The 14275-nt window shown below is 39.0% G+C and overlaps 1 protein-coding gene across 3 annotated transcripts in view; it reads right to left on the bottom strand.

Moving 5' to 3' along the window:
- The window catches only part of CPT1A (carnitine palmitoyltransferase 1A), a 69886-nt gene that overhangs the window by 8470 nt on the left and 47141 nt on the right, over nt 1-14275 (bottom strand). For all 3 annotated transcript variants that reach the window (XM_084630861.1, XM_084630862.1, XM_084630860.1), the window contains 6 exons: nt 12354-12459; nt 7938-8054; nt 6909-7073; nt 5593-5727; nt 2159-2311; nt 334-438 (listed from right to left, as the gene is read on the bottom strand). In XM_084630861.1, the coding sequence (XP_084486987.1) occupies nt 334-438; nt 2159-2311; nt 5593-5727; nt 6909-7073; nt 7938-8054; nt 12354-12459 (781 nt within the window). The remainder of the gene's footprint in view (nt 1-333; nt 439-2158; nt 2312-5592; nt 5728-6908; nt 7074-7937; nt 8055-12353; nt 12460-14275) is intronic.

Genomic DNA, 14275 nt, shown 5'->3' with positions numbered 1-14275 from the left:
ATAATGAACACAAATACCACAAGTAAGAGGTGAAGTAAGCCTCCATCCACCAGCTTTCATGGTATAGTTATGTCTGCCTAGCACACCTGGATTCCTCTGCAAGACCCACCCAATTTCCCTAGTCCAAAAGAAAAGAACAAAGCCAAGACAACAGATTCTCCTCAGAACATACATACAAAAGGAAAACATTAACACACATACTTTCAGAATCCCCCAACTCATCTTCAGTCTTCATATTACTGAGATGAAAGTTTCAAGTTAGGCGCATGCAAACTAAGTCCATGTTTAAGAAGTATGCATTACAAAATATGTTTAAAAAACCCCCAAACTTACAGGTCCAAAGCCTCCGCCACTGGATACAAACTCGGGGTTCTTCTCCAGATCAATGTGCTGCTGTGGTGTCTGACTTGTTGACAACCTCCAAGGCTCTGACAAAACCTTTAGAGCATATGAAGTCCAGAGTAATGTGCATATGGACAGTTTGTGTGTTGCAATTAAGTATTTGTGATCAAGCTAAGATACAAGACTTTGCTTAATAAAGCACTACTACTAAATATGAACTCCAATAAACATTCCCAATGGAATGAACAGGTTAAAATGAATGATCTATATTTCAGGACAAGCTATGTTAAAGAGCAGCACATAAGGTCTTGACATTGATCCCATACAGAAAACAGATTAAGTTCCTGTTAGTAGCATGTTTGGAAAAGGCTTGCTGAAATAAGAACGCGTGATCACTAGGGATCTGATCCACTGCCCACAAAAGTCAGTGGAAAGATTCCCACTAACTTCAGTGGGCTTTGGGTCAGGCCCTTGATTTGCCCAGTAAAGTATTAAGAAACTGTAACCCTTACAAAAAAGTAAGAGTTCTGTGTAATCTCTAGTTATAGCATACCAGTTTCAAGACAGGACTAAGGAAAACTGCAAAAAGTTGTTTTCCTCCTCAGCCTGATCATTACATTCATTAATCTCTGTGACCCAGACAATGATCCCATATGTGATTAATCTTTTATGGAATGAAGCAGCAAAGTATTTTTGTCATCTATGAGAAAAAGTGCAATACTGCACCATTTTTGCATGTCTAGACCTTACAAACCCAAACTATATAATGAAATTAAAGAACTTTATTAATCAAGATCCGTGGTTCTCAACCTATATTTATAATTGTGGGCTGTGTTACGTGGGCCGCAGGTTGAGAACCACAGCACCCACCCCACTATCCCCCCCCACCAGACCTCTCTGTCCAGCGCTCCCTGCCCAGAGACTCCTCCACAGAGTGGGGCCAAGAGCGCCACGCGCAGGGTGGGGCAGCTGGAGCCAGGACCTGGACACCGCCACATGTGGGGCTAGGCAGCTGTGGTTATTTATTTATTTTTTTAAATTAAAGCACATAGCTGGGCTGTTTGCTAGCTGGACCCTGGGTTGAGAACCACTGACCAAGATAATATTCTGTTCGTGTGATAATCCGTAACATATATACGGTTTCCTAAGCAAACTAACTTCAAAGGGTGATATTTTACAGTGACTTCACCTTACATGTAAGTAATGTAATCTAGAGGAAAATTAAAAGCCTAACTCCACTGCCTTGATCACTATAATTCTTTTTGCAATACCTGTCACATCTCTTTGAACCACTGCTGATACTTACTACTCTACAAAAATAGTTTTCTGCAAGTTGTGTCTTTGTATCTTATCTAGTCTCCTATAAAGCTGAATACTACTATGGGAAGATCTACACTACAAATTTGCAGCTGTGCCACTGTAGTGCTTCTGGTGAAGCCTTAATAACACTTAACTCCACCTCTGCAAGAGGCAGTAGCTATATCAGCAGGAGAATCTCTTCCACTGACATAGCGCTGTCTACACCAGTACTTAGATCAGTATAACTACGTCGCTCAGGGGTATGGATTATTCACACCCCTGAGCAACATAATTATAGGGAAGTAATTTTGTTGTGTAGACCAGGGCTAAATTAGCATCATTAATGTATTTCAAAATGTCAGCGTAACCAATTCAATCTCACATTTTCCTTAGAACTACACATTTTAACATAAAATTATAGTCAACTCATATCAGAAAAAGCTAATTACTGATAACTAATCTTTTGTTTACTTGATGAAGCTGCAATACTGGACAACAACCAAGAAAGGTTACTTACTTCCTTAAGGAAAGGAGACTCAACGCCAAGGTATTTGGACACCACATAAAGGCAGAACAGATGGCGGTCAATGCCTGCACCAGTCATGGCAAGGCGATACAAGTGCTGGTGTTTATCAGCAGCAATCCTGAGTAGTTTACACCTCTTTTCATTCTAAAGAATAATAATAAAAAAAAAAAAGAAACACACCAAGGAAACAGACAGAAGGTATTTAAATTGGGAAATCAAAATCAAAACCTGCAGCACTAAAAGCCAAGTACAACACAAAGTATGCAACAAAAACCAGCTATGAGGAACAACTACCAACAGCAAGAAAGGAAGTTTGAAGTGATGTGGGATCGATTTTTTTAAAATCCCACTTTTCTAGTTTTAACATGTATTTCAATTTCTGGAGTTATATGTCAATAGTTTCTGGTAGAACTGTAGTGAAGGTACATTTAGTTCTAGAACTGAGAGATATAACTCACTGAATCAGGTACAGCATGATATGATTACAGATATGATTACAACACTAGCCCTATGAAGTTTGCCTCTTCATTGTGCATCTTTTCAGATCAAGCTTCATGAGAGATTATAGTTCAAAAAGAATCTAATCTTACTCTGTTTTTGTATTACTCTGCTTAAACAGGTACAAAAAGCAAGTCTGATCGAACTGATGAAAGAACTGGGAGCTTAACAGCTATTTTAGGAGGTTGATAGATAGTGCAGTCAATAGCAATAGAAGATTTTAGTTCCTAAATAAAACAGGTCATTTTCTAGATAGTCAAGCACATTCTGTCAGATTATTTCATACACCCAGTGTGCTATCTCACAGCATGATAAATTGTCACTTCTTCCCAAGCCCTCTCCCATCACAGCATGGTGTACTATCCGTACAGGGTCTTAGACAGCCTACTTGGTCTGGCATAAGAAGTTGGTAATACTTCTCCTGTTAGTTATTTGAGATAATGATAGCATCCAATAAAAGCAGCCATTGGGGAAGAGTGGCAAAGAGAGGGATAGAAGAACAAGGGTGGCTGGAAAGGCGCACAGGGGAATGCAGGAGGAAAAAACAGAAAAAAGGAGAAGTAGCAGAGATCAGGAAAAATGGGGGAGGAAAAAAATCAGATGTAGAAATAAAGAAAGGAAAAAAGTATTCTAGTAGAAACAGCATTCTATCAGAGGCTGAAGTACTGCCTTCAGAGAAGCCCATTCAGGACTTGGAGACGTCATAAGTGATTGAGATGGTTGAATCATCTGACCTACTGTAATAAAAAAAACCTTGGCCATAATCTTTACCTTTAAAATGTTTGGCCAAATAATAGGACACTGTCACAGAACTTTCTGAAATGAGCCCAGGCCCAGATTTTCAAATCTGGGCACCTAAAGAAAGATCTTCATAGATGCTGCGCACCCACAGTTTCCAGTGACTTTCTGCCATCGCATTCAGTAAGTTTACAGGGTGAAAAGCACTTTTTATACTGCATAAATAAAAACAATTCTAAAAATTAAGTTTGAATTCTCGGTCTGATTTTCAATATTGCTAGCACTCCAAATGAAGTTCACAGGAGCTGTGGGTGCTCAGCATATCTGAAAATCAGGTAAGTAATTTCCAAGCTCATCAAAGGCAACAGTGATCTTGTGAAATGTGACATATCGTAGTACTTTACACTATCAGTCTGAGAGCACCAAGTTAAGAGATCATAGGGTAAAATAACCATTTCAACTGTGAATTTTGGTTTAAAACTACATAATATCAGGAAGTTGCAAAGATGGTATTTAACATGACGTTAATTGGACACACTCAATGGTGGTGTCACAAAGGTGTCTTCAGCAATATGCCTACTTGTAGCTGTACACTCAAAAGTGACAATTTCAACGGACGTAATTCAGCCTGTACATGTGTCCTCACTTTGACCTTTCACATTGTTGGACTGAGCAGTATGTGGGCAATACTTGCGTAAAATGAACATGTTTTCTGTTATCTTAATACAGTATGTTCACAAGACATTGACTTGCACTGCACAGTTGTAAAACAGGACTTTACCCTACCAACTGTACAGTAGCAGAACTATCTGCTTCACTTAAAGAGACATTCACAGTCAAGAAAACTTTTACTTAGAACGTATTCCATTTACCTCTTAACTGTTTAGGTTTTCCCATGACATTTACTTATTAAACATCTGTGTAAAAAAGCCACACAACCTTCCCCCCCCCCCCCCCGACCAAGTTTTTACCCATAACAAGGCCCAGAGTTCTCTTGCTCAGTCTCACAGTGAGGCCATAATGCTACATTATGGCTACTATAGCAAAAAGGATTAACATGGCTTCTGTTTCTAATCAAGAAATTCTGGGTAAATAAGAACCAACACAAAATTGAGCCATAAAATGTTAACATGTTCAAACATTTAAAGAAAAGAAAGTTCTGCTAGCTTTTTTTTTTTTTAAATAACTAGCAGCATTCAATATTAGTAACCACTATGTTTAATATATAATCAGAGTGGAGATGAACAGCAGCTGCATAATTCATGATAAAAACCAGGAGAAGAGCCACACTGCAGTTCAATATTTTCTTCTATGTCTATGTTAGCTAGAGTGTTTTATTGGTATTATCAGAGGATGCCATCCAGAAATGTTTGTGTTCCCTTGTCAGCATTCATACTATTACAACCACTATCAAATATTCATTTCTTAAAGTAAAACACAAACAGCTAGCACAGTAGTTTGCATTACAGAAAATTACCTTGCAATAGCATTGATTTGCTCAGTTTCTCCTTCTAAGAACACATTTTTTGCTTAAAAATGGTAAGAGATTTATATTTGTGAAAATTATGAGTTACAAAGAAAAGGGTCACTTTTTGTTTTTTAGTTACTGCGGTTCTCTTTTTATGTAACAATTCTGAAATCCTGCTGCAATGATAGAGAAGTACAGATTATCATCACTAATCTGCATTTAAGCCTTGTCTATATGACAAATGCTTTGCTGGTGTAGCTATACAGGCAGAGTCCTCTAGTGTTTATGCAGTATATGCCAACAGAAGGAGTTTTTCTGTTGACATAACACCACTACATCCCCAAACCTTAACTATGTTGACAGAAGCACTCTTTCAGCATAGCTGTGTCTACACTGGGGGTTTTACTGCCATAGCTATGTCAGATAGAGGGTATTGTTCTTTCAACCCCCTGACTGACATAGCTATGCATACAAAATTTTGCAGTGTAGATCCAAACTTAGACATTTATTCCTCATTAAGGAAGAAAGATATAGTAGTTCCTAAGCATTTAAAACCTATTATGGGGTTTATTTGTACAGCTAATGTTATTTCTGGGTTGGTAGACAATGTAGTAAATACATCTAGTGTACTGTCACAGGAAGTCTGTGTTTTATTGCCAGATACCTATATATGTATACAAAATTGATGGGAATTTATCATGAATCGCTGCAATGAACTTACACTTTGGGTTGGATCTTCCATGGCTTGAACGTAATTGCACGATTCAGTAGTACATGAGCGCACTGTTTCTGTCCTGCCTTCTCTGAACAGGCGGGTCATAGAGGCTTCATATGTCAAACAAAATTTTCCCATGTCCTTGGAGACAAAAACAAAGATTGAAAAATCTACTCAGACTAAAATCTGGTGTTATAAAGCAGCAGATCAAGGAAAGCGCATAGAAACCAATTAAAAAAAAATCACACCATAAATTAAACTGACCAAACTGAAGTATTTATCCTTTCATCCTAAAACCTGAAACATAGTCTGTATCCTAAAGTCTTTGAAAACAACACTGGCTCAACAACTACTTCCCAAAATTTCTGATGAAAGCAACCAAAAGCTTAACACAAACTATCCCGCACAATTTTTCCCTTCACAATCCTCTATAGCTTGACAGGGCCTGATCCAAAACCCATTTGAACAGTCAATGGAAAGGTTCCTACATATTACTGTACTTGGGCATATTACATCCCATGCACTACTTTTAAAATTTACCAAGGAAGTTACACATCACCAAGTAATATGCATCAGCAACTTTCTGGTTAAAATACAAGCCAGGACAGGTGTGCAAGCCAGTTACTCCTTCTAATGAAGACTGCAAGTAACAATGACATGAACTATTGCTCAGGGTAGCCTGACAAGGCGCATTCATGGATACTTTCAGAATTCAGGATGAGAAAATTGGCTGCAGTAGTGAGAAAGTCTAAATTTCTGTGATCATGTTAAAAAGAGATTCCATCTACAACAGCATCAGAAAAATGGAGTGAAAATACCTTAAACTGAGAAAAGCTACCAAGCGAAGTCAACAACAGGAATGGGGACTGGTTCTGACACAGAGATGCGTCTAAAATCATACTACAGACAGAGGATTAACCAAAGAGGAAAGAAACCACAGTCTAAATATCTATGAACACTACTGAAGTAACCAAACATATATGATTAAATTTGTATGGTTTAGGATAACAGATACTACAAATGAAAAAATACCTAATAGATAATCAAATCCATTTCCTTTAAGTACAGGACTTCTGTAAATAGATTACTAATTAAGCAGCAAACAATCTCTGTGTGTGTCATAGAAATGACCTTTGGAATCTTGAATTTCTAGCTAGCAGACCATTTAGAGCCTGATCCAACTCCCACCAAAGTCAAAGGGAGTGTCTCCACTGACTTAAACAGAAGTTGGATTGAAGCCTATGCATATAAGATGTCTGTATATTTTTAGCCATGGTACAGCTTTATTATATCCATTTTTATGACATTCTGTAGGTTCTTACCCGATAGTGAGCAAGCTGAAGGGAAAGTTGCACAAAGGCATCAGGGCTTATTTTGGCTTTCTTGATCAACCCTTTCCCAAAAGCATCAAAGGGAAAACAACAGAAGTCCACATCATCGGCAAGAGATTTTGCAGTGCACAGGGACCTCTCAATCACTTCTTGGCACTAAGAACAGCAACAATTTTTTTAAAATACATACATGATACAAAATGGCACTGTGTCTTTAAGAAAATGATAAAAAGCTCATTCATATATAAATAGCTAAAAAAAATCTGACCAGAAAGCTATTTAAACTCTCATATGCTAAAAAAATGGAAAAAATCAGGGAAGTCAATATGCTTCCAGGAATACAGCAAAATTGTTATGATTTTCTATTCTGAGATGTTTTCTAAGTCACTAGAGCTTAAATAGTATTATATGATGACATTTATAAAGGATTCTGGTTCCTCGGGCCCCACATAAAATACAGGAAAGAAGGGAAAATGCTCCATTTTCTGCAGACATCCCTACTCAACTGACTTACATTCACCGTTTTATGTATTAGTGAGTAAATAAAAATGCAAGGTTAGTGTAGAACAACATGTATTTTAGGTAAGCTATAAATGAACAATTGCTTATATTACATAGCAAACAATTGCTCTGCAGCATAAGTTGAATGAAATACTGAAATCTTAGTGACACTAGAGTGCTGCTGTTAAATCTTTGAAAAATTATGGATGGCCATTTTTCAGTGCTGCTATGCACAAATTACCGAGTGCAACCTAGTTAAGGTCCTACTAATAATCTGGGCAGAAAATTGAACAGTTTTGAAGGAAAGCCTTTATTAAAAGTCCTCTCAATTTAAGAAACCCAACTGCTGTGGTTGTCTCTTATCCCAAGGCTCCTCATGTGAAACACATATAATTGAACCTTCGAAAAGGCTCAAATGAACTGAAGCATAGTGGGGCAAGTTATCTTCTCTGTAAGGTAACTACTGACAAACAGATAAATAAAATGAACTCAGGAACTTGGCTGTGGTTTTGCACTTACTTCTTCAGGGATTTCCCACTGTAGTCTAGTGGGGAAAGGAATATTTTGATTGATGTCTCCCTTGCAATGACCATCTTCTGTATAGCCCAGTTGAAGGCAATCAGAAGACATAACATTCTGCAAAGAACAAGACATATGTAACTATATGTATTATACAGTAAAGAGTTCCAGGTTACAGAGTTCAAATGCATTTCATTTTGGAGTTAGGCTAACAATTCCAGTTTTGACCTACCGAAATATTAATTACTAGATTCAGAACTCAAAACAATATCTGCACACATGTTCATTAATGCACTGAACATTCAGTTTCTCTCTCTGGTATTTAGAGCAAGCGTGCAGCTCTGGTGCAGGAGTTTTCTTAAAGTGCCACCACAATGGATTTGTTTGTTTTAAACCACAACCTTGTATTAACAAAAGCAGAGACTGAGCTAGTTGGATATTAGCCTGATTCTAGATAAGAGCTGCCTCTTGATTTATAAAATAAAGGCTTGTAAAAATAACTAGATAAACACAAATGCTGTCTCTTTTGCTTTTTTATTGTAAGCACTTTTTATAGACTGCTAGTATTCATGGCAGAAATATTTGATTTCTTAAATGAACAGAAACAGTTTTACAGTAAAAATGGGAGTTCCACAGTATGTTTTACCACAAATGCAATAAAGACCTTTTCCATAAATTTGTGTAGGTCTCAGCAGCAGCATTACAGTAAACTAGACTAGAGAACGAAGTGACTGTTCCACTGATGTCTACATACTCCTTCTCAGTGTGAGTCCCAGTTGATATTTGAATCTGCTCAACACAGTGGTAGCACACAAACTGAGTACAGAACAGGGCATTTTTGTAGCAAACCTGTTATTCCATACATACTTTCAACCTTTTGCTTCTTATTCAATTTCTTCACTTGACAGACACAACATGCCAGCTACCTGGTACACAACTGGTTCTTAGAATCTAATCATTAAAATTTACTATATCTTTAGGTATAATCAGCTAGCAGAAGTTAATCTTTTAGAAAATTAAACCAAATTCAATTTATTCTTAGGATTCTAAGATGCTAGCAAGAAGTTGTTTCCCCACCCTAAAAGCACCTATATTAAGGAAAGGAGATAAACAAATAATAGTCAGTGCTTCCCTAAAACAAAGAATTAGAAGAATTTTTCCTCTCTAGTGATTGAATAGAAAAGCTAGTCAGAATTAGACTCTTTGAGGCAATCTCAGTCCCAGAATCCCTTTGCAATTTCTAATTAGGGATGAGAGAAAGACTGCTAGGCTTTTAGATGTGGATATTCCTTGCTGAAATATTAAAAACTACTAGCTAATACCAAAAATGTATGAAAAAAGACAAAACACTTTGGACAAACGTATAACACACAAATGTAAAATAAAGCTGAAATGGTCTCCAAAGCAACAGATTTACCCTTTTTGTACTGGTTTTGAGAGCTGAGAGAGTCAATAAGGGTGGATATATGCTTAAACTCCAAAAGGTGAAAAAACAAGATTTTGGGGCAATGAGCTGTGTTGACAATGAAATAAAATAGGAGGGCCAGGAGACAGAGAAACAGATGAGCATTTAAAAAAAAGGGGCGGACACTTCTTCACTCCACTCACTGAAAGTATACATCAGAATAAACAACTTGAACATGTAAATCTGTAGCCCTGTTAAATAATTGTTTAAAAAAAGAGTGTTCAGCCTTGAGAGTATGCTTCCTCAAATTCTTCACAATCAATTTCATAAAAAGCACAAAAAGTAAGAACTTCAGAAATATGCACACAGGTTAAATGAAATGTATGTCACAGACAGATTATAAACCAAATAAATCTTTGTGCACAACTACATGCGCAAATTAAAGATAAAGGGAAGTTATCTACCTTTGTAACTTGAGTTCTTCAAGGTGTGTGGTCCCTATCTGCATTCCACTGAAGGTAAGCACACTGAGACCTGAAAATTCTTGCAAGCAGTGTCTGCTGGTCCACGCCAGTACCCTGATCTCCTCTTACTCTGCACAGAGGGTATGTTCTAGGTTTGATGCCATCCACATAACAAGCTGTGAGATGAAGTGCATCCAGGTTTGGATATTTGATTGCCATTCTCCTGGGTCAAGGGATTTGAGAGGACCGAATGCTGACAGGTAGATGGGACCACTTTTGCAGTAGATGTGGAAAACAGAATTCTCCAGGCCACTTGGGCTCATTGAGGATGACTTATGCCCTGTCCAGTCGAATCATCTGTAAAACCTGAGTTAGTACTGGAATGGGAGGGAAGAGAATAGCTGAAGTGATCTGTCCAAAGCAGTAGGAGAATATCACCTCTGGAGTGCTTTCCCCGAGCTCCCCTGGAGTAATGTGTTGCATTTCCTATTTGTCTTAGAAGCGAACAGGTCCCAAGTGGGGTTTCCCCACTGAGTGAAGATGCTGTTCACTAGTGAATTGTGTAGCTCTCACTTTGATATACCAGTTCCATAAGGTGACTGCTTCTATACCCAGGGGAATGGATCTCGCTCCTCCCTGGTTGTTTATGTAGAATATGATTGTTATATTTTCTGACACTATGATTAAATGTGAGACTGGATGAATGGTAGAAATGCTTTGCAAGCCTCGCAGACTGCCTGGAGTTCTAGGAGATTTATATGCATTCTGATTTCTCAGGGCGTCCAAGTGTCCGGCACCACGTTACTGTCCACATAGGCTCCCCAGCCTAGCAGAGAGGCATCCAGAATTATCATCTTGTTTGGTGCAAGGGATAGGAAAGGAACACCCACACAGACTTGTCCAGGATTTTTGCATCAAGTTAGCGAGGCCCTCATTCTGATGTTCACGTTGTGCTTGCTTGGTTTATATACTCCATTTGGAGCCAAGCCCGCAGGCAATGTAGGTGGAGTCTGACAAATGGCACGGTAGAAGAACACAACGCTATACATCCCAAGAGAAAAAGGGAAATATGAACCAATGTTCAAGGGTTGTGCATGATCTGAGCTATCAAATTGTTATGGGTGTGAGATAAGCCCTTGCTCTGATTGAGTCTAGACTTGTTCCTATAAATTCTATAATCTGCTTTTGTGTCAGGATAGACTTTTCCATGTTTACATAGACTCCTAGAGATAACAGATGAAGCAGCAATGAGGCTGATGCAAGGGCTTCTAAGCACGCCCTTCCCGCAAAAAAGCCAGTTGTATAAATATGGGAAAATGGCAAAGCCACTACGTCTGAACTGTGCTACTACTACTAGAAACAGAAACCCTTTCCTTGATGTTGAAGAGGCACCTACTCTACCACTCCCCATTGCAGGAGGGATTCTATGCCCTGGAGGAGGATCGCCTCATGAGAATGGTCCCGAAAGAGGTATACGGAAGGAGATTTTGGAGAGAAATTTGATGATATAGCTGGAATGGATGATATTCAGCACCCTCTTGTCTATTATTACACTCCAGCTGTGGGGAAAAGTGCTAGATGACCAAGTATATGCAAGGATTGGGTGAAAATAGCATCAGTAGTGGTTCACAACTCCCAATCATCCCATCTAAAATATCTATTGGCGGGGTGGGGGGAGGTTGGGTTGATGTGGAAGGTCCAGGATATTGTGACTTTTGCATCCTCTGTCATGCTCCTTGCTGACTCTGGATGATGTACAGGAGAAAGGGGAAGTTCTGATTGGGTCCAAATAACCTTTTCCATGAACCACTTTTTAAGGTGGAATTGGAATACCTGTCAGGTTCTGCTAGGGATGGAGTGACAGATATTGTACCTGGTGGAGATATGTGCTTCTCTAAGGCAGCATAGGCAGTGCTGGTGGTCATTTCTGACCAAGAAAGAATGAGGGCAGGAGACACAGTTTTGATGCCCAGTGCTCTGGGCATAATCTAATTTCTGTACCAGGAGGCGACATGTTCCCAGGGATGGAGGGGAAATCTAACTAACTAAATTAATAAAACTAAACACCATCACTAAAGACAAAACTTTTAAATATTTATATGTTTGAAGTCTGGAAAAAAGGAGACACTCCAGACCCTGGGAGATTCTGACACAGACCATATGGCATTAAGAAGGAACTGGAGAGGCAGTAGTCCACCCTGCACCTTATACTCGTGGTGCAAAGCATGAGGAGAGCAGAGATGCAGGTGCAAATCAACGGACACTGCTTGCAAGAATTTTCTGGTCTCAGGCACATGGAGCACATGCATACCCACAGTGGAATACACATATGGACCAGCACTCAAAGCAGAAGCAGTGACCTTTCAGTTTTCCACTAAGACTTCAAAGCTTATCACATGAAATACTATGAACTCACAATATCAGACACAACTTTCTTAGTAAACATAGCTTGAAACAAACTTTAGCCTCAGGATTCACAAAACAGAAGTAACCAAGATGAGATAATCCCTTCCATTACCTTACTTTGTCAGCTATATAAACACTCACCTCCCAAAGGTGTCCAACAATAGGAGCATCTGCCCAAGAATGCTCTGTATTCAGGCCCATTTTGCCATTCTTGAACACTACAAGAGTGAATGTTTTGTCAAACCACCTAAAAAAAAAATTGGAGATTTTTTTTTTTTGGTATGTTTAAAAGTTTTCATTCAAAGTGACGCTTTGCTGAATCTCTCTCATTCAATTAGATACACCAGCACATGCAATTCCAGGTGACAACAGAATAGAAAAGATTTAAAAACATGCTACAGAAATAACCAACCTATAAATTCACTGGGCCAAATGCACTAGAAGCAAAAACAGGTGCAACTCCACCAAAGTGAACAGAGTTAAAAAGCTGATGCCTTCTGTGAATTTTGCCTATCAAGTGAATCTGGCAATGCTATGTTATGATTTACAACTGTGTATTAGGATTTGAATTTAAAAACTATATCATAATAAATAAAGGTTTCTAAGCGATGGTCACATAAACACCACCCTATACCGGAAACCTACTGACCGCTATGCCTACCTTCATGCCTCCAGCTTTCATCCAGACCACACGATCCATTGTCTATAGCCAAGCTCTACGATACAACCACATTTGCTCCAACCCCTCAGACAGAGACAAACACCTACAAGATCTCTATCAAGCGTTCTTACAACTACAATACCCACCTGCTGAAGTGAAGAAACAGATTGACAGAGCCAGAAGAGTACCCAGAAGTTACCTACTACAGGACAGGCCCAACAAAGAAAATAACAGAACGCCACTAGCCATCACCTTCAGCCCCAACTAAAATCTCTCCAACACATCATCAAGGATCTACAACCTTCCTGAAGGACGACCCATCACTCTCACAGATCTTGGGAGACAGGCCAGTCCTTGCTTACAGACAGCCCCCCAACCTGAAGCAAATACTCACCAGCAACCACACACCACACAACAGAACCACTAACCCAGGAACCTATCCTTGCAACAAAGCCCGTTGACAACTGTGTCCACATATCTATTCAGGGGACACCATCGTAGGGCCTAATCACATCAGCCACACTATCAGAGGCTTGTTCACCTGCACATCTACCAATGTGATATATGCCATCATGTGCCAGCAATGCCCCTCTGCCATGTACATTGGTCAAACGGGACAGTCTCTACGTAAAAGAATAAATGGACACAAATCAGACGTCAAGAATTATAACATTCAAAAACCAGTCGGAGAACACTTCAATCTCTTTGGTCACTCGATTACAGACCTAAAAGTGGCAATTCTTCAACAAAAAAACTTCCAAAACAGACTCCAATGAGAGACTGCTGAATTGGAATTAATTTGCAAACTGGATACAATTAATTTAGGCTTGAATAAAGACTGGGAGTGGCTGGATCATTACACAAAGTAAAACTATTTCCCCATGTTTATTCCCCCCCCCGCCCCTGCTGTTCCTCAGACGTTCTTGTCAACTGCTGGAAATGGCCCACCTTGATTATCACTACCAAAGGTTTTTCCGCCCCCGCACTCTCCTGCCAGTAATAGCTCACCTTACCTGATCACTCTCCTTACAGTGTGTATGGTAACACCCATTGTTTCATTTTCTCTGTGTATATAAATCTCCCCACTGTATTTTCCACTGAATGCATCCAATGAAGTGAGCTGTAGCTCACGAAAGCTTATGCTCAAATAAATTTGTCAGTCTCTAAGGTGCCACAAGTACTCCTTTTCTTTTTATAATAAATAAAGGCACTTAACCATTTTACTTTTGTTTGAAAAACCCAGATATTGAACATTTTAAAGTTTTCAAATAGACAAGTGCATTTATTTTTAACCAAAAGAAAATCTGAAATTTTAAAGTTTTCTTGGGGGCCAAACATCATCACAAACTTGAATGTTGCTTGTAGCGGTTACTCACCAACTTCAGCATGAATATGACACTAT

This window comes from Lepidochelys olivacea (assembly GCF_965140295.1).
Source record: "Lepidochelys olivacea isolate rLepOli2 genome assembly, chromosome: 6".
Lineage (NCBI taxonomy): Eukaryota > Metazoa > Chordata > Testudines > Cheloniidae > Lepidochelys > Lepidochelys olivacea.
The sequence above is the reverse complement of the archived record's forward strand: the minus strand, read 5'-3'. Positions and strand labels throughout refer to the sequence as shown.